This window comes from Pterocles gutturalis, unplaced genomic scaffold (genome assembly GCF_000699245.1).
Source record: "Pterocles gutturalis isolate BGI_N339 unplaced genomic scaffold, ASM69924v1 scaffold20439, whole genome shotgun sequence".
Lineage (NCBI taxonomy): Eukaryota > Metazoa > Chordata > Aves > Pterocliformes > Pteroclidae > Pterocles > Pterocles gutturalis.
Genome location: NW_010131154.1, coordinates 43,359 through 70,869, shown reverse-complemented (window position 1 = coordinate 70,869; position 27,511 = coordinate 43,359). Strand labels below are relative to the sequence as shown.

The 27,511-nt window shown below is 37.4% G+C and overlaps 1 protein-coding gene across 1 annotated transcript in view; it reads left to right on the top strand.

The window, feature by feature from the left end:
• POLR3B (polymerase (RNA) III (DNA directed) polypeptide B) overlaps positions 1–27,511 on the top strand; it is a 78,968-nt gene that overhangs the window by 16,338 nt on the left and 35,119 nt on the right. The window contains exons 9-18 of the mRNA XM_010080512.1: positions 3,627–3,749; positions 5,266–5,382; positions 5,873–6,007; positions 11,584–11,745; positions 15,010–15,210; positions 16,028–16,190; positions 18,144–18,297; positions 20,199–20,273; positions 21,007–21,105; positions 24,596–24,723. Of these exons, the coding sequence (XP_010078814.1) occupies positions 3,627–3,749; positions 5,266–5,382; positions 5,873–6,007; positions 11,584–11,745; positions 15,010–15,210; positions 16,028–16,190; positions 18,144–18,297; positions 20,199–20,273; positions 21,007–21,105; positions 24,596–24,723 (1,357 nt within the window). The remainder of the gene's footprint in view (positions 1–3,626; positions 3,750–5,265; positions 5,383–5,872; positions 6,008–11,583; positions 11,746–15,009; positions 15,211–16,027; positions 16,191–18,143; positions 18,298–20,198; positions 20,274–21,006; positions 21,106–24,595; positions 24,724–27,511) is intronic.

Genomic DNA, 27,511 nt, shown 5'->3' with positions numbered 1-27,511 from the left:
CGTGCTTTACATGGGAGAACTCAGTTTTAGGTAGCAATGAGCATTACAGGAGGTGGGGAATATTTGTTTGGTACTTAAGGGTGTTCCTGTCTTGAAAAACATCAGGGTTACAGGTGAGGTGATCCTGCTGCTTTTGCAGGGAGCTCCCTATATGGCAGGGCGTTAGGGCTGTTTTAAGGTGAGGGCTATTTTTCTTTTGTGTGTGTGATCTTGAGTTGGTGGACTTGAGTGAGTCCTAGGAGCTGAAGTGAATGAAGGTTGCATGCTGCACCAAAACTGGATGGGGAAGGAAGAGAATTATAAGTAACCTAGGGGGACTTAAAGTTAAATTTTACAGCCTGAATCACTAGGTGAAGTGTCTTTAGTTTATGTGGGAGCTGCTCTAGGACCTCCGGGAAAAGATTTGAACAGCAGGTCGAGTTTCATTTTTACAAACTTGTGTTAGTCTTGGAGCTGTTAAGATGCAACTCTAGAGGAACAGCTGAATGGTGGTCTTACTGAATCTGCAGAATTATGGGTTCCCGTGGCTGCAGTTTCATAGCTCGTATCTTTTGCATTATGAAAGCTCCAGACCAATTCTGTCTGTGATGTCAACCTTGAACTTCCCTGACATCTTTTTAATCCAGTCATCTGCCTGTCTCCAATCTGTAATTTAGCCTGATGGACTGCAGAACTACATTCTAGGGAAGTGCCATGGAAACGCCTAGACATCATCATTAAGACATGAGCTGGGGGAGGAAGAGCTGGGCTCGCACTCTCTCATGCACACTCTCTCATGTGTATGTGTGTGTGTGCACACGTTTTGGGCAGCAGGAACCTCCCCAGTCTTAGAAAGCAGTTGACCCCAGTTGGACCACTTTATCCCAGTTCAATTCAGGATGATCAGGATATTCTGAATGTTTGCTTAACTGTTCTGTCTTATGTCCATTGACTACTAGCCTTCCAACCATGCTCTTCAACAGCCTGCTGCCATCTCCATCTTCATCCTTTCACTGCTATTGTTAAGTTAACCCTTTGCAATGTTTCCTTCCCTTCCACCCTCATGTAAAATTATCTCTTTTTAACATTGCCTTCCAGTCAAAAATAAACAAGACATCTTGTCTCTTGCTTTGCTTTTATGTTAGTTCCATTTCCCCTGGCTTTGTCCTGAGATCATGAGAACTTTAAGCATAAGACTCACTCCTACTTTGCATGTCTTCAGTGTTTTGGTAACACAAGCAACAACCCAGGAGTATTTTGTTCCTATTCTAGTGATGTTACAGGCTAATTTTGGAGTACTTTTTTTTTTTCTTTTTTTTTTTTGAAGTGCAACATTAGGGACAAATTTACTAAAAAATAAAGTGTTAAAATTACAAATGTCTGATACCAGCATGGGCCTGTTGCTTGCCCTGTTAGTGTTGCAGGTCGGTGGATTTATGTGTGCAGCTCTGCCCATGATTGAGAGTACAGAGGAGAATAAATGGGTTTACTTTTAGTCTATTGTATCAGGACATCTTTTTCAGTAATTTGCCTAAGTTTTTAGTAATTACTCATAACTTAATTTCCCCTACTTTGCACTTATCTATTAGTAGAACATATGTTGTTTGGTGGCAGATCTCAGCCTTTCTCACACAAATTCAGAATTCTCAAGTGAGTTTGCTGCTACAAACTTCAACTAGAAAATCTACACAGGCCTAATGAGAAGTCCTGTTCTCATCTTGTTGTCAGACTTTTGATCAGAGAATTCATCAAGCTGGATGAAGTTGTCAACCCTCTTTAATTTACTGTGGCTTTCTGTTTTTTAATGGACGAAAAAGCATAGTAAAACTGCAGGTTGCCTTTTTTTTCCACTTGTTTTATTCACTTTTTACATAACTCTTATGATCTGGTTGCCATCTTAACGTGGTGGACAGAAATAGGGTGATATCAGCTTGCATTTGGTGTGCTTTAGATAAATGTACTTGGTACACGTACCTAGAATGGCACAAAGAGTCCCTTAGTAAAATTTTGTTCTTCTGTAGGCTAAGTGCAATAATTGTATGAGTCTAGCTGTGGTTCCTGAATTGGTTTGCTGGTCAGATGTTAGGTCCTAGACACATGGAAAATGACTGTTGTGAAGGTTTCATGCTTTTGTAGACTTTCTTGTAAGTTTTGCTCCCAGGTAATGAGGGATATTGTTAACTTCTCTGCTGAGGTTTTTTGACTACTGTGTGACCTTATTTAAAAGGGTGAGGAAGAAGAACAGTATTTGAAAAACAGAGATCTGAACTACAGTAATATCACATGGGTCAATTCTGGTTCTGAAAAGAGTCTTGAGATCAGAGGGGTGACTACTTAGTGAGAGCAAACTATGATGAGTCACTCTTATCTGGTGAAGTAACCGTGTCTTGATTTGGTACTCAAGTCTGTCCGAGAAGGTGGAATTGGAATCTTTGCTTTGCACTAAAATAGGAATGTGCTCACACTGTTATGGTTGTGTGCTACTTATGCACTGCTTTTAATTTCAAATAAACCACAAGCTGAAGAGACAAGAGTTTTAAGATAAAGGAACCTCAACCAACCATTTATTTGTTGAAAAAGACATAATGAAAGAAAAAAGAAGAAAAAAGCTGGATACTTCACAATTAGAGCAACAGTTTTGCAAAGGGATAACATTAACTAGGTGTTAAGCAAAGTGACACCCAATGAAGGCAGTAAGAAGGGAAGGTATTTGTGCATTTTTGAGGAAAACGTAACTCTTTGGGACACTGCCAGTTTTTAATGAGAACCAGAATACTAGGGTCTACATAGGCCATTATTTACAATGGTCTTTGTGGCAGGCATTTTGAAGAATAATATGAATGCAAACATAACTTCCTCACAAAGTTCTGAGAAACATATTATAACTCAGCCAGAAAAGGTTTAGTGAGATTATTCTGTTTCTTGATATGGCAAAGCTCCAGGCAAATGTGTGAAGCGGAGAGCTTTAGCACCATCTGGAATCCACAAAGGCCTTCACTGATGGCTGCCACCTTGAAACACTTACTGATGGAGAGATTTTCTAAACCTGTTAAGCGCTTTCTTAGTTTATTAAGCTTTTTTCCGCAGTATAAAGTCTAACAAGGTGTTCCAAAGATCAGTGAAATAATAGAATGTCTTTCAAGTGGAATTGTGTGGTGAAGTCATGTTCTAAAGGTAGAGAGCTGCAAAGGAGGTAAATTGTAAACATTTCTCAAATGGGACATGCTGCATCACAGTCAACTGGGTTTGTGAAATTGCTTGTTGTAAGAGACCATGTGTAATCTTTTAAGAAATTTCAGCTTCCTTTATTTATTGTAGATTCTGACTTAGTTTTCATTGTTACACATGTAGGGTTGTTATTACCTGTTTATTTTTGCTTAAGAAAAAGCATAGAATTTAACTCCTGTCTGTGAAGAAAAAGACACTCTCCAAAGGACGTGTGTGTGTTCCTGCTGCTTATCAAGATTTCCATTTAGTGTTCTTCCATAGCTAGAATATGTGCTGCCAGTGCCAGATGGCACAGTTTCTTAGAGAGGAACTAGCTCTTCTTAGTAGTAATGCAGACAAACAATACCAAATTAGCATAAGCAAATGTCAGTGAGTTAACATAAAGCCTGTGCTATTTCTGTCTTTTCTTCTTTTCCTAGGCCATGGGTGTTGAGAGTGACCAAGAGATTGTACAAATGATTGGCACAGAGGAACATGTGATGGCTGCATTTGCTCCTAGTCTGGAAGAATGCCAAAAAGCTCAAATTTTTACACAGATGCAGGTGTGTATTTTCACATTGCCAAAGGCCATAGAAATCTAAAGACAGTGGATATTGACCACTTTGTCTCAGCAGTTAACATACACTTTGTGTTTTGAGGTTTGTTTTTGGGGGGTTATTTTAACCTGTGAGTTTTCAAGGAGGCAGGACTTATCAAAAGTGAGTCTTTGGTCTCATTGCTTAACTGAAAAAAAACCAAAGTCAAGAAGTGCTTTGTTTTCAGAAGTACAGGGTTATGTTTTCATATATGTGGCAGGTAGTAATGTCCATAACATTAAGGTTTTTTTGTTGAGGATGATTCCCAGCAAAATGGGAATCATTTCACAGAAGCCCCATTGATGTGAACATGACCATTTTGTCATGAGTAGGTGTTGTCCTTCAATTCTAATCTCTTGTATAACGCCCACAATAATAGCCACTATCCATTCTGCTAAAGACTTGCCAGAATTCTTTTCAGCTTGTGTACTTTTTTAATTAGCCAGAACACAGGCCATTTTGCTGGCAGCATTTCCATCATGTACATATTAATCTGCTAGAAGCTTTTGAAGATTAGTCTTATTTCTGCTATTTCATTGTAAACTTTATTAAATCTTTCTATTTGTGATGTTGAGTGTTGTAAAAGTAACGTCTTTCTAGTTTGCATCTTTGTGGGCTTTTCAGGGTTAGAGGTGGCATGAAGGCTGTCTTAATTAGGAGTCAGAAGAGTAAAATGGTGGTACTTGAGGAACATAGAGAAATGTGAAGCATCCAGGAAAGCAGAAAAACAGGAATACAGAAGTTACTCTGTGCAAGAAATGTCAAATGAAATTAAGAGAAAGTGAGCTATTTGGGGAAGAACATAACAAATGGAAAGGATAGCCTGTCATTTAGAGGAGCATAGGGGGCATGGCTTCATTTCTGGGCAGGAACTTCCTATATGGACCTGGATAGTTTCTTTGACTCAGCTGAGCCTGAATTCTGAAGATTGATTCCGTTTCTTGGACAATGGGTACGAGAGTAAGAATCCATTAATCATTACAAGGTACTCTTGGAGACAGATGGGGATGTCATGTTTGTGCATATTAAAAAGTGAGTGCTACCTCATGGTTTAATATCTGAATGAAACTTAGCAAGGACACAAAAGAACTGGAGGTTAAAAGTCAAATTAAAGAAACTAGGTATCTTTGGATTTTATATAATCCTTTTTCCTGTATCTCTGCAATCCCCTTTCTTTTAATGTTGTAATCATGCTCTTTCTCCACTTCCTATCCAAATGTTACCAACATATGATAAACAACGGGTTATGTTTTGCGACAATTTGTATCAATTGTGTCAATTTTCAATATTTTTTTTTAATTGGCATTACTTACTTGTTTGGTATTTTGCGCTTTGTTTGGTATTTTGTGCTTTGCTCAAAGTTTGTATCATTTGTGACTAGCGGGATTGCACTGACTGAGGAGTACATACAGATCTCTGTGTGTGTATATTTGTGTAGGCTACAACTTTGGTATTAACTCAAACTAATTTTCCCCCTTAACAGGCATTGAAGTACATTGGAAACAAAGTACGAAGGCAAAGGATGTGGGGAGGCCCAAAGAAAACAAAGATGGAAGAAGCACGAGAGCTGCTAGCGTCAACTATTCTGACTCACGTTCTTGTATGTAATTTTTTTTTTTTGAACTGGAATAAAATTGTGTGGTTATTTATGGTGTGAGCTTTGTTGGCAGGGAAACATGTCTTTGATTGCTTTGTAGCTGAGATAAAGTAAATCATCCTCAAAATAAAGGGGAAGATTTGGATTGAGTCAAAAGTAGTCTGTATGTTTATGAAATGCTGTAACCATTGAACTACTTATACTATGCACTTTTTCTCCATAGCCAGGTATTATCAGCTGTTAGTTCAGGACCTCATTCTTGTGACCTATATCTTTGTTCTGATTTGTTTTCTTTTACTATCTGTTTCAATGTCACTTATATATATAGATATTACTTTTAGCATTTTTTAAGAAGGTGAAGTGCACAAATCCTTTTTGTAATTCCTCAGTCAGCCCAGATTACCCATTGATTTAAATGGATGTGTTTGTCTGAGTGAGAACTGAGGAACTGATCCTGAAACATCAGTATGGTTTTTTTTGTTGTTGTTTACAGGTGAAGGAGTTCAATTTTCGTGCCAAATGCATATACACAGCAGTGATGGTGCGCAGAGTAATTTTGGCTCAAGGAGAAAATAAAGTAGATGACAGAGACTACTATGGAAATAAACGTTTGGAGTTGGCAGGGCAGGTGAGTTTTTACTTCAGAGCAAAATGCTCTTTTGGGTTTTTGTTACTATCTGCTTTTAAAAGGTGCAGAGTAAAGAGCATCCCTGTATTCTTTGTTGAAGTGTTTTCCCTCTCATTTTATTTTTGTTGGCTTTTCTGTGTTGACTCATAGCTTATGCTTCCCTGATTGAGACTGGTAAATTCTAACCTTGCTTCTGTATTTCCTCTTTGTACCAGATAAAAGGACTGAGCAGCATAAATACAGCATCAGTTCTAGTTCCATTATAACACTGTTATAATGAAGGCAGCAGTAAGATCCATCTTCCAGTGTCCTCCTCTAAGAAACTGGGTAAGGGAATAAACTGGGACCAAGTAGGTGCCTGTGTGTCAGGTCCAGGCTCTCCCACTGTGGAGGACCCAGCTTGTACAGCAGCTCACAGAACAACCACTCAAGCCTCCTGTAATTTGGAGAAGCCCATAAGATTGCTTGTTTGTTGTCAACTGCCTTTCTAGCCTCTGGAGTAGCATGAATTATCAAAATAAGTGGTTTAAAGTTAGCTTGAGCAATTCATGGAAGTGGATTGTGTGGACTTCTCTTGCTTGCAGAATTTTGGCCTTGGACGTAAAAGCAGTAACAAAGGGCTGCTGGTTTGAGGTGTCTGACAGGCACTGTACTTTTGCAGAGAGAATGGCAGTTCACAGCTCTTGGCCAAACTGCTTTCTACTAACACAGTGGGAATTTGCCTGTCAGGTAAAGGAGCTGCTTAGTTACCATGGCATGGATTGTTCCTTGCCATGTGTGGTTATTTGATTAACCAATTTGTATTAGGATTGGACTTCTTTGCTGTGCTCTGTAGTGACTTAAGTTGGAGTTTTGCCAGTCAGTATCATCTCTGGTTGTTGATCATGTCATGCATTAGAATTTCAGAAATGTACATATAATGCACCAGGATAGATAAACTATCCATCTCTGCTCTCCCCACATCATTTGTATTGGGATTTCTGTTTTAGCGCAAGTAACAATATCAGTTCCTTTTTGTTTGTATCCAGTGGGAATTCTCATCTTATTGTACTTTTTAAGGTGTGTTCTTGCATGTCGTCTCAGACACCTGTTCGCCTTCCCACCCTGGCCTGGGCTCCATGCGCACATGTGAACCCACACACACAGAGCGTGCAGTCATTTCAGAGTGAAAACATGTGCTTTGCTTCCTAGTTTTCTGAAGAAACTAAGATTGCACTCTTGAACACACTCGAAGCACAAATACAAAGAAAAAAATCCTCTTAACCTGCTAGGAAAAAAAAATATTTTCTTCAAATTAATATGTTGACTGTTCATCAAACTTTTACTCTTGTGCTGAAGCAGAACTTGTTTCTAAAATGTAAGGAGTAGTAAGAGGACATCAGTGCAGTATTCTAATTGGGCAAATATTTTAAACTGTAATGGATTTATTTGGTTTCTGCTCTAATGTTATCACTGTAGTTCAGTATGACTATAATCAGTAAAATGGTTGTTTTGTCATCCTATTGTTCTTATTTAACTGGATTGAAGGAGTCATTTGTTTCTTCTTAATATTTTTAGAGACACAAAGTAGAACAGATGAAAAGTTTTCTACAAGCTGTAAGAAAAAGGTCTCTGCTCACACAGATGTTAACAACAAAAGTCGTTTTAAATTAACTGGGAAGAGGTTTTAAATGTAGAGGATCATCATAACAAAGCCAATACGTATTTTTTCTACATCAAGGAGAATTATGCAGGGGGGGTTGTGACACTTGATTAAGAGTAATTCTGGCTCCCTTGTGATATTTTAAAAGCTCATTTCAAGCTGAACACTTGAGTTCCTGTCTGCCATGTTATCGGTGTAATATTAATTTGATTGGATTATAAAATACAAACTGTGGAGACTTTCTGACAGTTTCTAAATGTTTGTATTTAGCTAAAGTTTGTGTGGATAAAATGGTTGGTGGTTATTTTAAATGCCAGTGTGTTCCTGGAATAAAAATCCTGTTGATTTAAAATTTGAATAAAGAAAAAAAAAATAGAAAATATTCCCGTGTGAGGAGAAAAACATAGCGGTCTAAACGATGTAAAGACATAAAAGGCATTGTGTTTATAAAAATGTGTGAAAACAATAGCTGCTAATTTCACACCCCATGGGACAAGAGAGTACGAAATGTGCTTTAGCTTTAGATAACAGAATTGTATCCACTAGCCAAGCTGGTTTACAGAGCTTTCTCTTAGTCTTTCTGCCACTAGAGGCTTGGTAGGCCAGGTGCCAGCTGAGGTGTTAGCAAAACCTACAGATTTCAGGCTTAATCTTTTCACCTACCTTTTCTCTTTCCTTAATGTGTTCATTATTTGCTAAGCATTACTCCGTTCTTTGTCCTCTTTTTTTCTTTTTCTTTTTTTTTTTTTTTTTTTTGTTTCTAATGCAGCTTGCTTTGTATGGGTGAGATATGGAACAGCACCAAAATCCGGCACCCTGGAAAGCAAGGGATTTCTACCCTGTGACAAAAGAATACCGCCTTGACTTCAGAGATTGCCTAATCCCAGCTGTTCTGATAATATAATTAAGGCTGCCTAATGTCTTTAATTTTGCAACCAGTTTGTGTGAAAGGGAGAATTTGGCACTCTAAAGGCTTAAACTCTAAATAGCAATCTCAAGGCGCCTAATTAGAATTCTCTGACATTAAGCTAATTGGTGAAACTGTATTTCAGCAGCTTAACTTCTTTATTAATTTTTCTTAGGATTTTCAATGAAAATCAATTGATGAGCTGTCAGTGTTTTTTTTTCTTAAATTTAATTTGCTTTTTAGTGCTCCTGTCTGAAACAGGCTGAAAGACCTTGGACTAGCTATGAAATCCATTGAATATTATCACTTGTATTCCATCCTTTTTCTTTAATCTCTTGCTCTTGACCTAAATATTGCAGTTACTGTGAGGTTCTGCTTTGCCAGATTGTCAGAGCTCTTACAGACAGAGCGTCTGTGAGGGAGATTAGCAAGTATGATGCTTTTCAGACTGGCAAACAGGAGGGAGTTGGTGTACTTAGGGTGTAACTTACTTTATTAGTTCAGAGAAGAGGAAGGATGGCGTGGCTTTATAATCCCTATGGCATGTGTAATTAGGAGATTTTGGCAATTTTATGATCAAGAAATCAAACATGAAAACATTTTCTGAGTGATTTTTTTTTAAATGTTCTGTTAAGTGTTTTGTGAAAATGTTTAAGTCCTGCTCAAACCTGTTGAGATCAAATGTATACCATGATTGATTTCAAAAGTGTTTTGTTTTTATTTGACATGACTGTCGGACATCTTAAAACTGTGCACATTCCTTCCTTTTACTTTTTCCCTACTTTTGAAATACTTCCTCATAATCTACTTTTTGGAGACTCTAGTAGGTTCTCCTTCCTAATATGATGCTTCATAAAAGATGCTTTTGTTTCTGATGGAAATGTGATTTAAGTGAGCTGTGACGTCACAGATGAGTTGCAGGTGGCAAGGTTTCTTTTGAGAATGGTGAGGAGGTATCGCCTTGTGAATGTTAATGGTACTGCAAGCCTCAGGAAGGGAAGGAGGGCTTATAACACCTTCCTCTAGTGCCAAGGCCAGGTCTAAAAATAAACACTTAACCAGTTTTCAGGAAAAACTTTCTGTCCAGAGTGGAAATAGGATTTCATTTTTGTCAGGGGTTAGCATACAGCGTGTGTTATCGCTGGTTTTACAGTTTTAGTGACTAAGTGTTCCTTATGTCTTGTAGAATAAGCTGTCAAAGGTAATCCAGGCTTGCTCTCCATGAAGGCCAGTGGGAGTGTTTTATTGCGATTCAGATGTCTGTCTTGACTTTCCAGGTGTTATTTGCTATTATTTTATTCCTAAATGTATTTGTGATGCCAGTGAAAAGGGTAGCTTATAATTTAATTAACTGCTTTACAGAGTCATTTGTCAAATGCTTTGGTCAGCCCAGCTGGGGCATGTAGGTAGAGGAAAGCAAATGAAAGCTGGTGGCCCTTCTGAGTGTTAGAGGAATGCGTGGTTTGCTTTCTTGTTTCCAGAAGGTGAGGAAAAGTTGGGACTACCTCTGATGCAGACAGTTAAAATTAAGTTTAATTCTGCACATACAGATATTAAATTGTAGAACTGATTCCAGAATGTCTTACCTTGTGGTGGCTGAATACCTAGCTTGTTTAGCCCTACAATGCTTTGTACGCTGGGAATGGCTAGCTGCTGCATTTTCAGCTCTTCTGACACTTGGAGCTGCTGTAAAATGAGTCCCAGGGCAGGACTGATGACCTTTAGAACTTACATTGCTTGCAAAACTAGTCATTATGAACACTTAAAATGTATAATTTAATGCAGATTTAAGTGTTTTGGGGAGCTTTTAGCATCTGCAAGGAGAGGTTGAGCAAACTGCAGAAGCAAAGCAGATTGCAGAGCAAAAAGAGTCAGATCACAAACTTTGGTTGCCTTTTCCTTTTATGGCTATTTTAAGAACAAAAAGTAATGAGTATACATATACAGGAAATAATTGGCTTAAATTGCAGCACTTTTGAAGGGTTGTGTTGCTGGTTTGTGGTTGGGTTTTTTTTCAATTCAGCTGTGTTAAGTAGCTTCTTTGCTTAAACTTTTTATTTTTAAGGTAGATGTGTGGAAGAGCTTTGCACTGTTAAGATAGTAGCACTTCTGGAAAAGGATGGCAGGTGTTGAAACCCATGGACTCTCTGTGGGTGTAATTGATTGGCAGAAACTAGCAGGATAAAAGTGTATCTGAGCTGCTTACATAACGTGAGATATGTCTTGCCAGCTGTCAAGAGCAGAGGTTGCTTCTGGGCCCCTAAAAAAGTCTTTTGGTTGTGCTTGTCCAGAAGCAATGGTAACTGCACCTTTCGTGCTTCAGTCTGGTCTTGCAAACTGTGCACTGCTTCCAAACTCTGTGTTACAGAGTTGCTTCCCCTAACAACCCCTTACAGTCACTTGGGTGTCTGTCTTGTCCATTTTAAGTAAAGTAATTCCTGGGAAGGGACACTTTAAAGCCTTTTTCACTTTCAATAATAGAATATCTTAAAGTGACTCTTCACTTACTGCTTTACTGCAGTTATTTCATCCAACAGTAGAACAGAAGTTGGTCTTGCCTCCAAATCTTGTGTGTAATTCAGGATTGTACATTTAGGGTATTAAATCTTTAAAAGAGTTTGTGACTTTAAGAAGAAAGAAGTAGATCAGCTGATTTATAATGTAGCAGATTAGGAAAAACAGTAAATGGATAGCACAGAGATGGATGGGTATGCTAAGATATTGTGAAGGCAGGATTAAACAAACCAAAAAGGAATAAATGCATAAGCTCACACCATTCTTCTACTTAATTTGCTTTCTATTACAAGATAATTTCTCTAATATTGCGCTTTAATGTAAAAAGGCAAAAGACTTGTGAGACAAATATTGTTTGAGAAACAGAGAGGATATTCTTTAACCAAGAAGTGTGAAGGTAGACATATTAAACATGTGTTTCTCCTCCCCCTCTCCCCACCTTCCCCTCTCTCCCATTTCTCAGACTTGGAGAAGTGTCATTTTCCCCCTAACTCAATTGTTTCATATTTCCAGCTTCTTTCTCTTCTGTTTGAAGACTTGTTCAAAAAATTTAACTCTGAACTGAAAAAGATTGCTGACCAGGTAATCCCCAAGCAACGTGCAGCTCAGTTTGATGTAGTGAAGCATATGCGTCAAGACCAGATCACAAATGGCATGGTCAATGCCATCTCAACAGTAAGTATTTTTGTTTTCATTCTAGTATGCAAAATTTCTCCACTGTAGTGACTGATCAAAATGTGTTTTTGGTTGTAAAAGTAAATCTATGTAACATTCTCTAAAGATTAAAATTGCAAAACTCTCTCTTGGGCAGGGCTTTCAGAATTCGCTGGCAAATCATTAATCATCAAACCACTTTTTATTTCACCATTTATTTCAAAGTGATGTTTTCGTGTTTGTGAAGGAATGGTAGAAATAAGCAAATTTAAAATAGCTATCAAGTTTGTATTTATCCAACTTACTGTTTTCTAGGTTCTACTTGACTATGTGGTTCATGGTATTTTTTTATTATCTGGATTTAGCTAGGGTCAGGTTACATCATATGTCCAAAAAGTGGTTGAAAAACAGCAGGAAAACATCATGACAGCTGGGGGAGGGGGTGGAGGGCGGGTAGTCAAAAACAACGACAAAAAAAGATGAATTTTCAGCTATTTAAGGGCAGTGCCTTTTTATTCATATAAAGTTGATAATATGAGCCAATTTGCAGCACAGAAATTAGAACTTCTCTGTTAACGATACTGGACTATTTGACAGGGGAAACTGCTACATGCTGTATTAATGAAAAAAAACCCCATAATTAAGCCTTTAAGTATTTGTCTTGGTTAGATTTTAGCCTGTGTCTGGCTTCTACTAGGATGGATATTTTCATTTGTTCAAGTGGATAAGAACAAAAATACAACTAACTTTGTCTCTTACCTCACACATCTGCAAGAGCAATTTGTGAGATGGTTCCTGAAATCTAGCTACTAGCTTGTAAATGACTTTGAAATCCATGATTTTTAAAATAAATTAGATTAGTCTAAGTATTTTAGTAGCTGGTAAAAAGTGTGCAACTTAATTTTTAATGTTTGGACCTCTTGAGAGAGCTTTTCTGCCTAGCATGAAACACAAGTTTTTCTTCAGTTCTTGTAAAGAAAATTAACTCAACAAATTGCATCCAAAACCACCAACAGTCTGTTACTTACAAATCCCAGTGTTTAAGCTTATCACTATTTAATTTTGTGAGTGCCCCAAATGTAGTTAAATCTCTACAGTGCACATAACCAAAACAATTGACAGATTTGTTTCTCTAAATGCTAGTGCTTTCTTCTAGCTGGTGCCAGTTTTTCCATTTGGACTGACAGAGATAAATCTGCAAAGTATTCAGTACATATTGTGAAGTCTTCGTTCTTCCACTATCTTTGGACTTTTTTTTACTGCCACAGAAGCAGTTAAACACCATCTGCTCTTAAGCATTGAAAATAATTTCTCAGGAACAATGCCCAGTGCATACTATTCAAGAGATTAAGCAAATACCATAAAAATCATTCTTGGAAACAACAATCTCCAATCTCACCAGAATGCTTCAATGATAGTCTCAAAAAGCATGAAATACTTCAGTGGATTCATAATTACACCAGTAGCATGCAAAAGAATTTGTAGTACCACTGCATGAACTGTACAGTGGTGTTCAGTGATATTTGCTGTAGGTCTTCTTTTTACCCTGGATAATTCCGAAAGAGGGGGTAGGTCAGGCAGTAATGCCACAGGCCTAATAGGCATTTCAGCATCTGCAGAGTCATCCAATGACACTGAGGGAGCAACTTGCAGTTCATAGGAGTTTTCAGTAGGAAGTTCTTTACTGGGGATGGTCTCACAATAGCCCTGGCCCCATTTTGGGTTTTTTTGGACAACTTTGAAGGAGTCAATCTGTCCCCCCCAAACCACAAAGAATTTTTTGTATTATTTCTTCAGGCAGCATTTTTACCTCCCCTTTCCTCCAGTTGCTGAGATTCCGCAGTCTCCTGGGCAGTGAAGAGGAACCACATACTAGTTGAGACTGCACAGGCAATTATTTCTAGTGTGAGGAAAAACTACTAATTTATTGTATTCTTTCACTTATATTCTGATAATTCCCAGTCCTTAAAGAATGAAATGGTCAGTGGGTGAACCCTTCCCAAGAAGGGTGAGCAAGCAGACACGTTGCTTTTGACTGACTTACTGTTGGGCATTATGTCTTCCCAGTTTCTGTAACAAGGAAGAAAGGGAAGTTCTGCAGACTATTTGGTAGTCTCTCCAGTGGAAAGAAATAGCAAAAAACATTGGGATGGGTGCTGATTTCTTGCTGCTCATCACAGAATGGGATTGTGCTTTTAATGTATAAATAAAGAAGCCAAGCAAATCACACTCTAAAAGGATTTCACTTTAGTACAGCAAGCAAGCTTCAATTTATTTGTTAGCATTGGTGAGCTAAATTTATTAAAAAGGCTACAGGAATTAGCAGAAGACAATCCTTGGGAAAGCATTACCTTTGAGATCTTCATTGCCTTCAGATTGATCTGTAACATGGTGGCTGGGGTAAACAATAGTAATTGAGACAAACTTGCTACGTCCATTGACTCGGTGCTGGGAACTGTGTATGGAGTAGATGTCATCAAGTCAAAAAATGTAGCACCAAATTTCAAGATCTTACAGTAGAGTTAATTAAATCTGTTTGGCATGGAAACATAATTGTGTCCTAGAATATTCTCTGAACTCCTCTGTTCTAATCAAAACCAGAAATGATAGTGCCTGTGACAGTCCTGAAACACAGAACCTCTGACATATGCATGGATCTTGCATTTCATAGTTGGTGTAATCCTGCCAGAGAACCTGGATAGACCTAAACCCCCATACACTCTTCTTCTGTGAGAAGACACATCAGTGAGTCTTTTTCCTCTGGATTCTAAAAACAAAAGGCTTCAAGAAAGTACAGATGGCTTTGATGTCAGACTTCTCCAGCATAAATGCCTGTGTTTCCTACCAAAATAACAAATCATGAAAAAGGCAGACCTGAAAGTTTGTGGGATCTATTGTAAAATTGTATTTCACTCAAAATACCTTTTTTTTGAAAAAAATCTATAAAGGGAGAATAGAAAATAATTTAGTTTAGCTAAATTTGAGTATTGATTTACCTGCGAGGGACAGATGATGAAGAATCTTTGTATGATTGAATTTATAATAGCAAATGTATCCTCTCATCTGAAGGAGCAGTTCCTTTGTTTCAACTTTTAATACTTGGTACAAGTATATTATAACCAGTAGTTTATATGCAGATAGGTAATTAGAAAGTTGTTTTATATAAATATGCAACATTCACTGTGCAAAGCTCCTCAGGTATCATTCTGTCTAGACATTGAAAAAAGACGTGTAGACAGGGGTAAGCTGCAATACCTTTTTTGAAATGTTGCTTTTATTCTACAGGGGAATTGGTCTCTGAAGAGATTCAAAATGGACCGCCAAGGTGTGACGCAAGTATTGTCCCGCTTGTCTTATATATCTGCTCTGGGAATGATGACTAGAATCTCTTCTCAGTTTGAAAAGACAAGGAAAGTGAGTGGTCCTCGGTCACTACAACCATCTCAGTGGGGAATGCTCTGCCCATCTGACACTCCTGAAGGAGAGGTGAGGAACTTCTACTTTGCTTTCAGGATTTCTTGTCCTGAGGAATGGAGACACTGTTTGTTTTGAAGCAAGTGATCCTCCATCAGAGGAAGAGATGAGGAGGTTTCTGGAGAGATAAGTGATCCTCAGCCTGATAACACAACTTGTGTGTCTTCTCACATCCTATCTTTTCACATCCTGGTCCTCCTTGCTACATTGCTTTTTTTCTCCTACATGAGTAGACTGTCTGGAAACTGTTCAGAAATCATTTGTATGTTTTTCTTTACACACATCATCCAGCTATTTCAACCAAATGATTCATGCAGACAGTCTTTTTCTTTTTTTTTTTTTTTTTCTGAATAGAAAGTACTGGGGAAACTCTGAACTTTCTGGCATAAATAAGTAATCAATATGGGCTAGTCTCATGAAACAGCTGAAATTAAATTTCACTATATAAGATACTCAAGTTTGTGCTAGAACATACACGATATCTGGCAAATTGGTAACTAGACTGATTTTGCATTTCCATTATGCTTCTAAGTAGCTGTTGCTTTGAAGAAAGATATATAGGGTTATACATGGTTGGATAACTTAAGAGCTTCAACTTCATCGCCTATAATTTTATTAAGTTTGTAAATGCTAAAACATTACATTTCAGTGGGATATAGAAAATTCTTCCTTTCTTCCTTCCTAATTTTCAGTGTAGTTAATTTGTCTCATTTCTTTCACTTTATACTTTGACTTTTTTGTTATTATTCATGAGTACAGTTTTGAAAGAAAAAGTCTAGTATTAATACTTTGGAATAAAATGGATAAAAGGTATATTTTTTTATTTTAGGCTTGTGGTTTGGTTAAAAACCTTGCCCTCATGACTCACATTACTACAGATATGGAAGATGGCCCGATTATTAAATTAGCCAGTAATCTTGGAGTTGAAGATGTCAACTTGCTCTGTGGTGAAGAACTTTCATATCCAAATGTATTCCTTGTTTTCCTTAATGGTATGTAACTTTTCTGCAGTCTGACTCTTAATTTATTGCTGCTGGATAGTTAGGCTTCGGAAACCCTCCAACAATTTTTGGAGCACAGTCAACAGCAGATGCTGTTTTCCATGTGTTGGTAATTTCATCTGTAAATATTTTGATAGGGTTAGACAGAGTAGACAGGCGAGATGATGGCACTTAGTTGTCTGAAGTTGTGTCCTCAGAACTCTGCAGATGTGTGTAGCTGGGAAATTGAAGCTTTTTCAAATTTCAGTACTGTTTTTAAGGACACTTGCATGAATAGGCACAAAAATATGTAGATTCTATTACAGATTTGTTTGGTTTTTTCAGACATTCACCAAATAAGATGCCATTCATAAAGTACTTTTTAAAAAGAGAATAATGCTGCTAAGTTTGTAATAACTTGAGTTTACAAATTCAGAGCTTCATTCACAGAAAGTATTTAATTTTACTGTATTATGTATTTTTATATAGATTCATGCAAGTGCCTTTAAAAAAAGAAAGGAAACATCAATTGTTTGTAAAGTTTAGCAGTGCTGTTCTCTTTAAAGTTACCTTTTAAAGGGCAAGTTGCTTTGTGAATGATTAGGGAAAATTCGACCTTGGAAAACAGGCCTCTTTTCTTTGTTAAAGGGATGATTTTGGCATATGTATTTTGCATCTGCACACTTAAGTTCCTCTTACAACTGATCTAAATCAACAGGTACTATGATAACAGATTTCAAAATACTGACATTTTAAAAACTACAACTATGATTTAAAAACAGCCTCTTGTCAACAGCATCCACTTCCAGGGACTAGTATTTAATGTCTGTCACCACGAATAAGTTCTCCATTTACCTTTGATTTAAGTGAGCAGCAGTTGTTCTTCAATACTGCCTTTTCCCAGTAACATAAAAGCAACACTTGACCAAGCTGCATTTCTTTGCGCTGCTTTTCTGTAGCAGTATCTTAAAAGATAAGGTTCGCTGAAACCACGTGCAATACATTCTGTCTCGTTCTATGTTCCAAAGGAGAGTACAGAGCCGAAATACTGGACTCTTCCTTCACAAGCTCAGTCTGTGGTCTGGAACAAGACAGTTATGTTCCCAAACATAGATTATCTGGTACTAAGTGAAGCAAAACCATTTGCTGTTCAGTCTATTAGTTTGTGGGTGTGTTTCATAAAAAAAAAAACAGGCTTGTGGATGGCTTCCATGATTCTGATTTAAACTTATGATCTAAGAGGGCAGAAAATCTGTTACCTGAAGTTATAAAGACTTAATGATAAAAACTATCCTGTTTTGTCTCCTCCTTTGAAGTTTTGTTTGAAATGACACCATACATATTTTTATTTTATATATTAAGATTACTTTGGTCAGGTGGCTCTTTAAAAATGAATTTCACTGTTTGTTCATCATCCATCTGAATACTTAAGTATGCACTCAAGTGCCCTGCTAAGATAGCAATAGCTTGTTGAGCTAAGTTCCTGAAGGAGGAAACCTGGTGCTGTTGTGAGTGATTGCATATATCAAAAATATCAGGTCTTTCTAAAATTTCTGACAAGGCAGCAGTACAGTTCCTTGGTCTGTTCCTGGAAAACTTGGATCCATTTCAGTACGGCTGAAATTGCGGCTTCAGAAGTGTTTTTGCTTGTACTCTAATTGATGAATGAACACCTCAGCAGAAACATATTTGAAGAAAGCTGGATGAACCACATCATTTGGTTTCTGAAGCTATTTGGAGGCAAACAGATGACTTGTGAAATTCTGACTCTTGTTTCTCAATGTTTAGTGAGAAGAAAAAAAGAGCCAATTCTTGTTCATGTCAGAAGAGGGAAATTTTATTACAACTCCTTTTATTTGCAAGAAGTAGGAAGTACTTCTATGCATGCTAGACATGATCAGAATTTATAAGTAGAGTTTTGGATATGCAAAGAACGTACCATGCTTTTATTCCCTTTCTGAACAGGTAACATCCTCGGTGTCATACGTGATCATCAGAAATTAGTCAACACATTTCGGATAATGCGTCGAGCAGGTTATATCAATGAATTTGTTTCCATTTCTACAAATCTGTCTGACAGATGTGTCTACATTTCCTCTGATGGAGGGAGATTGTGCAGGTGAACATCTTGTCAGAATTATCTCACTAGTGAACTTACTGTACACACTGTTTTATGCGATGTAAATACACTGGGCTAAGACTTTCACAAGTAGAGAATTAAGCAAATCGAGCATCTTTTTTCTCCTTAAATAGCCTTCATTCAAACCGGTCAGATCTGAGAAGCACACTATATAGTCAAGCAACTTAAAAAAATAAAGCCCAAATAAATCTGCTTTCTATTTAAACAAAAGTAAAAAAAAGTAAAATTCAACCTGATTGGCAACTGCAGTAATGTCCGAAGTCCTTGGAGGGGATTTCCTGTAAAGCAAGAAACAAGCAACCACTCATCTGATGTTCCGTGGGTGTGATATCCCATTTTAGGATGAGAAGCTATTCTTTTTCTTCAAGGGCCTTTACTTCTGGTGCAAAACTTCCTCAGGTGTGTATACCTGTACCAAGAAGTATGTTTCACAATTTTGATTTGTTTCATTGCTTACCCTTATGTAGGTAGGGAATTCAATAAACCTGTGAGGAAGGTCTCCGCCTTGAGATGTTTATGCTCTTTGTTAGACAGAAAGAGTGCCTGAGTAACAGTCATGTCACAGAGGAAAACAAAAAGGAATTGGGTGGCTAAAATGAGAAAGCAGAACATAACAATATTTTGAAACAGAAAATAGTAGAGGCTAGAGAGACTCCATTCAGATTATCCTGGTACCAATATCTCCAGTTTAGCCTACATAACAAGGCATCAAAGATCAACAGAGACTGAGAGAGGCAGAGTTAATAAATATGTGCATATTTCAGCATTGACTAGCTGTGTGCGTATTTTGTAAATACTTTAAAGAAGCAGCAATAAGAACTGCAGTTGGCATTCCACCTTATTCATTAACTGAATGTCAGAGCAGGTTGAATGCAGTTTGAGGTGCACTGGAGGCTCCAAAATAGTACGTGTACAAACCGTCGGTTAATCATACCTGGTCAAGAGGTCCAGGGTAGGGTCATATTCAGTGGCAGAGAAATTACTTTTACAGTCAAGGCTAATATCAACCATTCTGTAGGTTTGGAGATGCCACAAAACTTCTGATTTGTAAAATAAAGACAAGTGAAATAATGTGGATTTCCAGGAGTTTACCAAGTTTACTTTATGGCACTCCCCACCCTGCAATTGTTCAGATACCTCTATTAACCATTTAAAAGTACTCATTAGTCTTCAAACAGTTATTTAGACTTCAGAGTAGACTCCACAAGTATCTTGTAGCTATTTGCTGCTCTTTAAAAGAGCAACTTGTCCAAATAGCAGCAGCCCTTGACGTTTAATTCTTGCATGCCATCCTTTGTGTCAGTGTTTCCGTGTGGTAAGGAAGCCTTCAGAGATCTGTGTGCTGTTGAAATTTATGGATTAATCTGAGGTCACCCATAGTAAATGCTTATACTTTACATCATGTAAGTAACAGCAAAATACATTTTTGCATGTGGACACTTGAGCACAAACTGTTCACTCAGTATTTTATGAAGTCCCTGCAATATCGGTAGAATGCTGTTCTTAGCTTTGTAGATTGGGAAATCTTAAATCTTTTGAAGCCATCAGCAAAATGTGTAGGTAAAACTTATAAAATGGTAGTTTAAAGATTTAGATGGAGGGGAGGGGAAGGCTTCCTCCTCCAAATTGAAATGTTTCTTTTTCTTGTACACTTTTTGGGTACATCATAGACTATGTCAGTTCAGGATATCTGGGTATAAAACCAAGATTTGGATAAGTACTGATTGTATTTATGGGGCTATATCAATTAAAGGTGGATAAATTTTAAAAGTGGTTTATAAAGCAGGTTGTGCGTAGGCAGGGTTCTTACTATACGTATAAATTAAGTTACCTGCTTAAGTATGTGCTGTGATAATTTTTTCTGTTTTTTTTAATTGTAGACCCTACATAATTGTCAAGAAGCAAAAACCTGCGGTTACAAACAAGCATATGGAAGAACTGGCTCAGGGATACAGGTACACAGTTCAAGGAGACCACATTAATTGTCACATCTATCTGTAAATACTGTGTGCAAATGCTTCAGTCAGTCAGTATTTCAGAGTCTTGGGGATAGCTATGTAGAGGAAAAGTACTCTCCTATGTAAATTAATAATCAGTGTATTGGGGGTTTTCTGTTTAAAGTCAAAGTAAATTGGGTAATATTTTGTTACTTCTATGAAATTTGGTGTTTATATAGAATACATCTCACAGCCTCATCTTTATGCAAGTGGAAGGCTTAAGGCAGTATCATCCTTCAGATTGAAAAATCAAACACTTCAAAGGGATATCAACTTGACTGCCCTAAACTAGGCACATTTGAAACTACTTGTAAATTCTTAGTTTGCATGTTTAAAAAACACACTTACACAAAAGTGTTTAACTGAATTTTACAAAACTATCACAAAAACTTACTAGTTTGCCCTAACACTTGCCTACATCTATAGTGATGATGAATACATACAAGAAGATTATATTTAGTTGTTAAAATAAGCAACATTGGTCAGACTGTATGAAGCAGTGAATGGGCAAGGGGATTAATTTTAAAAATGTAGTTTTCTTTGAAAATGTATAATGCACAGATCTTTTAATGTAAAAGTAATTTCTCTAGCTTAACTTCTACACGTTACATTCCTTCAATATATAGTTTTATTTTTGCAGAAATATAAGAAAGGACAGTACTTCTAGTGTAATTTTTTAATTTAACTGTAGGAATTTTGAAGACTTCTTGCATGAAGGCCTTGTTGAATATTTGGACGTGAATGAAGAAAATGACTGTAACATTGCACTGTATGAACATACAATTAATAAGTAAGTATGCATTCAGACTAAACACTGGTACAGGAAGAACTTTCATAGGTTGACTCTGAAATGCAAGCATATCAGTAATGTTAGTTTTCTCACACACACACACGCATTGCTCCCTTGCTAATGGTTGAAACAACTCCAGATGAAAGCTAAAGAAAGAAATATGTTTACACACATCCTAAATGATCCATGGAATAGTTAGAAAAAGTGGTTTAGCTTTTGGGATTTGTTTCTGCTTCTTACTTTCAAAAATATGAAATACTTAAAGGTGTATCAATTTTTTTCTCTGGATGTGGTGTGTTGTTTTTTTTGTTCTAATCATGGGGCTGCTCACCATAAGTAATTTTAAACAATAGGAATCCAGAAGGCAAATGGTTCCACCTGTTAAATGATGATCTTAGCATGTCATGATTGTAATTTGGAAAACTCTCTCTTGGAATGAGACCTTCAGATGTATAATAGGCCCTGATAAAAGTGTCTGTATCAGATATTCGTGTATTTTTTACCACATGTTAAACCCATTCCTGGTATGTGATTTTCATTTAAAAAGATTTCCAGATTTTTTTGTGTTGTCCACGTATGTGAAAGACCTGGTGCTTCATTTTTTTTTTTTTCTCTGTCTGATAACTGTGGTTAAAGAGCTCACATTAAAGGTTCTTTTAAATTTTTAACTCCTCCTATCTTTATATGTTTTTTGGTATTTCTGTGACAATATCCTGTCAACTGAAGGCTGCATGTAAGATGTTAGAAGTTACCTCCATGAAATGTTTGATCAGTAAATTTATGCAGAAAATGCATTTTCTAGACGTTCTGTCCTGGTCAAGTACTCATGGAAGCCAACAGAATACATCATTGAATTCAGTGGAGCTGGATGAGACCTTTAGTTATCTTTAACTTTTGTCAGATGAAATGCATTACCACTGCTAATTAAATTGTATTGTTCCTGCCCAGGCTTTTGAAGACTTTATCACTTTAAGAAATTACTCTTGCATGCTCTTGTCTGGCTTCTGTATGCATGAGCAAAGAAGAGCACACACAATTGCCATAATTTGTGCCAAAATTAAATCATTTCCACAAAGGATGAGAGATTAAAAGTTTAAGTTACAAGACACCTGACTCAGCTAGGAAGATTAATGGGAGCATATAACATGAAATCACAGTTTAGTCAAAAATAGGAGGAGGAAATGAACTTCTAATGCAATGGACTAGTGCAAGGAAATTATGGTAACTGCCAAAAAGTTGAGTTGTCCATCAACTTGTTTTGAGTTTAGCTTCAATGCTTGTAGATAGTAGTGCCATAAGTATCTGAGCTTGCGCTATAGGAGCACGTTGCTCCTTGTGTGTAGTAATGATGTTGCCTACATCCCTAGTAGTTGATTTGTGTACCCCCTTCCCCCAGCTGATCATCTTGCATTTTGAATGGTGCAACCATGTTGGTACAACTTGTTCTGGTCATACAACTGATACAATTCGCTATTGTGAATCTGCTTTTGTAATGTAGGCTTCTTTTAGCTACAGTATCTTCTCTTTACCTTCCCAATCCAATTAAGGGGTTTTTCTTTGGAGGATTTGACTCTGTTTAGTGCATTCAATTTCTTCCATACCCATTTGTAACTCTGATTTTCAAACTCATGCTGTTGCCTTCCTTTCTTGGGCCCATTTCTGGCAGTGGCATTTTGATTTGCGGAAATTAAACTGCTCTGTAAAGTTTGAAGGCCTCTCATTAGCATTGTGGAATACTTCATAAGATACTAGGATCCACATATGTTGCATCTGCTTTGATTAAAATAGGATTGACCTCAGTGGAAAAATACTTGTATTGAACACCCTATCTGAAAATGTACATGTTGTTCTATGCACTTGTACCTTCTGAAGAAATTTGCCAACTTCACTGTCAGTAAGTCTTAAGCCTCTTGTTTTATTCTTTGAGAAGTGTCAGTCAGCAGTTCTGTGAAGTTCTACAGAATGAGGGAGCAGTCTGTGCCTTAAGTTTGCTATTAGCTCCTGAGACCATTTTGCAATTATTTGACTGTAGTTGGGATTCTTATTAACATAGATGGGCTTTAATTAACATATATGCTTTTTATCAAGTGGAGAAAAGTAGTGGCTGTCCTCTGGCCAGCAGGTGATTTTTAGGTTACTTAAACGTATTTGTGATTTATGAAGATTTCTGGGACTGATAGATGATTTCACTAGGCTTGCTCCTCAGGGTTTCCAGATTTTTTCAATTTTAAGATTTAATTTTTTTCAGTAGCACATACATTGTTTATGTAAGTTTCTGCTGGTCCTTGTCTTCAGTCTGTATGTGCTCACAGGTAATTCCTCAGCCTTTTTGAGCCTGTGATGCTTTGCCATCTTTTGAGTGTTGTAATAATAACAACGATTTTTCTAGACTTTTTCTTTTCAAGGTCTTAAAGTTTAGTAATCAAATGAATTTCTTTAACTGATTAAAAAAAAATCTTCCAAAAGACTTTGAAGAGAAGTCAGACGTTAAAGATGGGGTTTTTAGAATGCAGGTGTATGGGAGAAGCAATGTATGCCTAAACCTAAGCACTGTGTAATAACTCTAGAACATTGTGAAAGATATGCTTTGTCTAGGTTTAGTTATAATTATCTTTATTTCAAAATTCCCCATTTCCTACTTACTTATCTTGATTTAAAAAGCAGATCTGTTCCAGCCAAGCTTTATTGTACACTTCATCCTTAGTTATTAGTTACTCCACTTGCATCCCAAGGCACACTATGATTTAATTGTCTTTATTGAACATGGACTTTCTCCTCTGAAGCTCATGCCAGGTAGAACAAATTTTGTTATCTCTCAGTCTTTACTCCTTGTCCCTGTCTTTTTACTTCTTATCAGTCCTGCCTTTTAACGACATAACCACTTCCGAAATATTTGCAGAGCTTTTCAAGTAGTGGTTATGCCATATCACCCACGGCACTGGATCTGGTTTGGACACAGATTTTTTTTCCCTCTAACCGATATTATATAACTGACCTTGGAAAGCTAAAACTACACTTTTATTTTTTTGAACACCTGAATCTATCTCACATTTCCTTCCTCCACCTCCCCACTGGATTTCTAGATCTCTGAGATTGGTAGTCTGATGTGGAGGACTCTCACTACATGAGAAGACATTCCTTAAGGCATTTTGTGTCTTACTGTATAAACTGGCGTTTTATTATCTTACTGAGCTCCCTCAGGTTGTCTTTATCTGGAGGCTTATTTTCTATGATGGAAATTCATAAACACTCATTTATTTTTCCTTCATTTCTTTTCGTGTGGAAACACTTAAAGCCAAAAGAAAGATGTTTGGTTTTTTAAAAATAAAAAATAAAAATCCCATAGTGAATCCATATTTTGAGGTCCTACTGACTGACGTTTTCCTGAACAGAATTTAATTGACATATTATGAGATACTACTAAATTAAATAAATTCTAGTTAAGGTGTTTGTTCAGAAAGCTGCTATAATTGGTATTTTTTCTTTTAAGAGATACAACACATTTGGAGATTGAGCCTTTCACACTGCTTGGTGTCTGTGCTGGGCTGATTCCATATCCTCACCACAACCAGTCCCCAAGAAACACTTATCAGTGTGCCATGGGAAAGCAAGCAATGGGTAAGACTTCTTTTATTCCCTTTTGGAGTGTTATGTAGTTTTTGAAGCTACGTAGCAAAAGTGACAAAAAAGAGAAGTTCCTTCTTTCCTAGCTCACATAAAAGCTTTGCTAGGGAGAGGAGAAGAGCACTGCTGTAGCTTAGAGGAAGAAAGAATTTACCTCTAAAAGTTGAAAAAAATACCGGTCAGTTTTACTTAAGGGAGACCATATCTGCAGGTCTAAAAAGAACTGGAGAAACTGGGGCACTATTGGCTTTTTGTTGGGTTTTTTGGTAATCGTAATGACTTTTCAGTGTAGCTGCAGGATTGGCAGAATGGGTTTTTTTTTTTTTCTGTTTATGCTGTGATGTGCTGTGAGTTTCCAGACAAAAAGAGTTAAAAAGTGCTCTCACAAAGCGAGAAAGAGCATGGAGAGTGGAGAGTTCTCCTGAATAAATGAGTAGGTGCCCTAAAAATAAATAGATAAATAGTTGCATTGGCATTAGAGAATAGAGGAATCAAAATGTGCAAGAGAGAGTGCTTAGTTACTTGAACACTTCCTGCAGCAGTTCTTTGCTGTTCTGGATGAAGAGGGCAAGTAACGGTCTTTCAGCAAAATGACTGAAACAAAATTCCTGATCACTTAATAATTCTTTTTGCAAGTGTGTGATAGCTGGTCATTAAAATCTAACCATTTTGTAAATTTGTTGTTGTGGGTAATTGAGACTAAGTTCTAATCCTTCCCTTAACATACAGCTAAACTAGCGTTAAAGCATCCCAGTCATATGGCCCTTGATCAAGACAGAGTGAATCCCAAGAAGAACCTGACCAGTAGTACATCAATTCAGACAGTTGTATTCAGACTTGTGCTGTGCATGCCAGTTTTATGTCTTGTATTGATGGCTTGCTCGCAAGTTGAGAGCTACAGTAGAACAACTCTGTGTCATGAAAAACCTACCACTTCTGTTAGGTTTACTAAACCATTTGTTTTGTGCTGTGTGTTCGAAACTGAAACACTGCACCTTTTGTGAGACTTCTCCAGCAGAATTAATAGCGAAGTAACCGCCTTGTGCTGAACTGTCATGTTCAGTGCATCAAAATAGCAGAGAATAGCAACAGATGCACGTCTTTCCTTTAAATTAAAAAAAAAAAGGGGGGGGAGAAAAAAAAAAAGAGGAGCGGTGCAATCTTTTTCCTTACAGTTCTCTCCCATCTCCATTATCTTTCCCCCGCCCCCGAGTCTCTATTTTATGACTATTAGTCTCAGAAGGTTTGGTTAGTTACCACACACAGTTAAGCAGGATCAGTGTGTACAGAAAGCCAATTCAGTATCTGTGGAGTTCTTTTGTAGTTTTCTGTGTGAAGGTTTTTTTCCCGTTTTGTTTTGAGTGTCATTTGCAATTCATTGTCTGTGTTTTCTGAGGTTGGTGTATTCAGCTGCTTTGACCCTAGGTCTTGCACATTTAGCTCCTTGGATACAATCCTCTGTGCTGACGCTAGGAACACAAAAGCCATTGAATATCTTGAGCAATAAAAAAAGCCTTTGTTTCAGTTTGTTGTGACAAAACACCTGACTCAAAGAATAAGCAGCTAGATAAAAGTACGTTTTAAAAGTTGGCACATGACCGGAGCTATATTTTGCTCTGCCTGAAGTATCTACGAATACCTGAAGCTTTTTGTAATAACTGCTTAAAAAAAAAAAGCCATCGTAAGTGGCAATATGTAGGGCAGAAAAGATTTCTCTCTGCACTTATTGATCAAACGAGACCTAGAGGATATTCCTAAAACATTACACATACTTTTTTCTGTTTGTATTTATGAAGAGGTGTGATGTAGTGCTTCAAACCCCTGCCTTTAAGTAACCATCCTCCCTTCTTGCTTTCTGTCCCCATCCTGAAATTGCAAAGCAGCTCCTGGACCAACAGTGCCATGTGGAAAGTCTCATGTCCAAGTCCACTGTGTCACTCCCTCAGCTGTCAAAATCTGGGGGCATGGGGGGAGCCCCAGGGCTCAGGCTGGGAAAGAAGAGCCTTGTGCTACTCAACACTGGCCCCTTCTGACCACCGCACGGGGCTGTGCCAGCGGCTTTGGACAGTCCTTGCTCTTTTTTAAGCAACATCAAGCTAGTAAAAGGTGTGAAAGCACGAATAAATGGAGGGTGGACATCAGAGCTTGCAATAGGGTCTGTAACTCAGTATCCCTGATAAGTGTTAGGTTATGAAATATTAATGTTTCTGCAGGATAACATTAAATGTCCTAAAAAATGCTTCTGTTTCATGGGCAGAATGAGGCATCTTGTTGGACAACTAGAGCTGTGCTTAGTGAGCATTGATTTCAGTGAATCCAGTTCAGCACTGGATTTCAGTGAAGTGACATTGAAATGAAATCTCTCTGTTTTGGCATAGATAGTCATATGTTGCAAATTCAACTGTAAGACTGAAGGGAAGTTATGATTGGGCGGCAAATACAACAGCAGCTGCAAGGACCTCAACTGAACATTGACATTTCAGTGCAAAGTTAACAGTTGGAGCTTCAAATCTGAGTATTTAAGATTAAAATACAGAAGTCTCTACTGTTTAGATTCCAGCTGTTGCTAAAAAAAAATATTTAAGAAGATCAAAGGCTCCTACAATAAATTAAATAATAATAATAATAATAAATAATTTTATGTGGAGTTCTTAAATTCCATTAAGACATAGAGAATTAGTCAGCTTTACACACTGAATCTCTGTGACTGTGAGGTGTTGTATAAAAGCCTAACGTAAGAAGTGAAAACACACATTTTACTGCCAGTGATCCACCATATTGC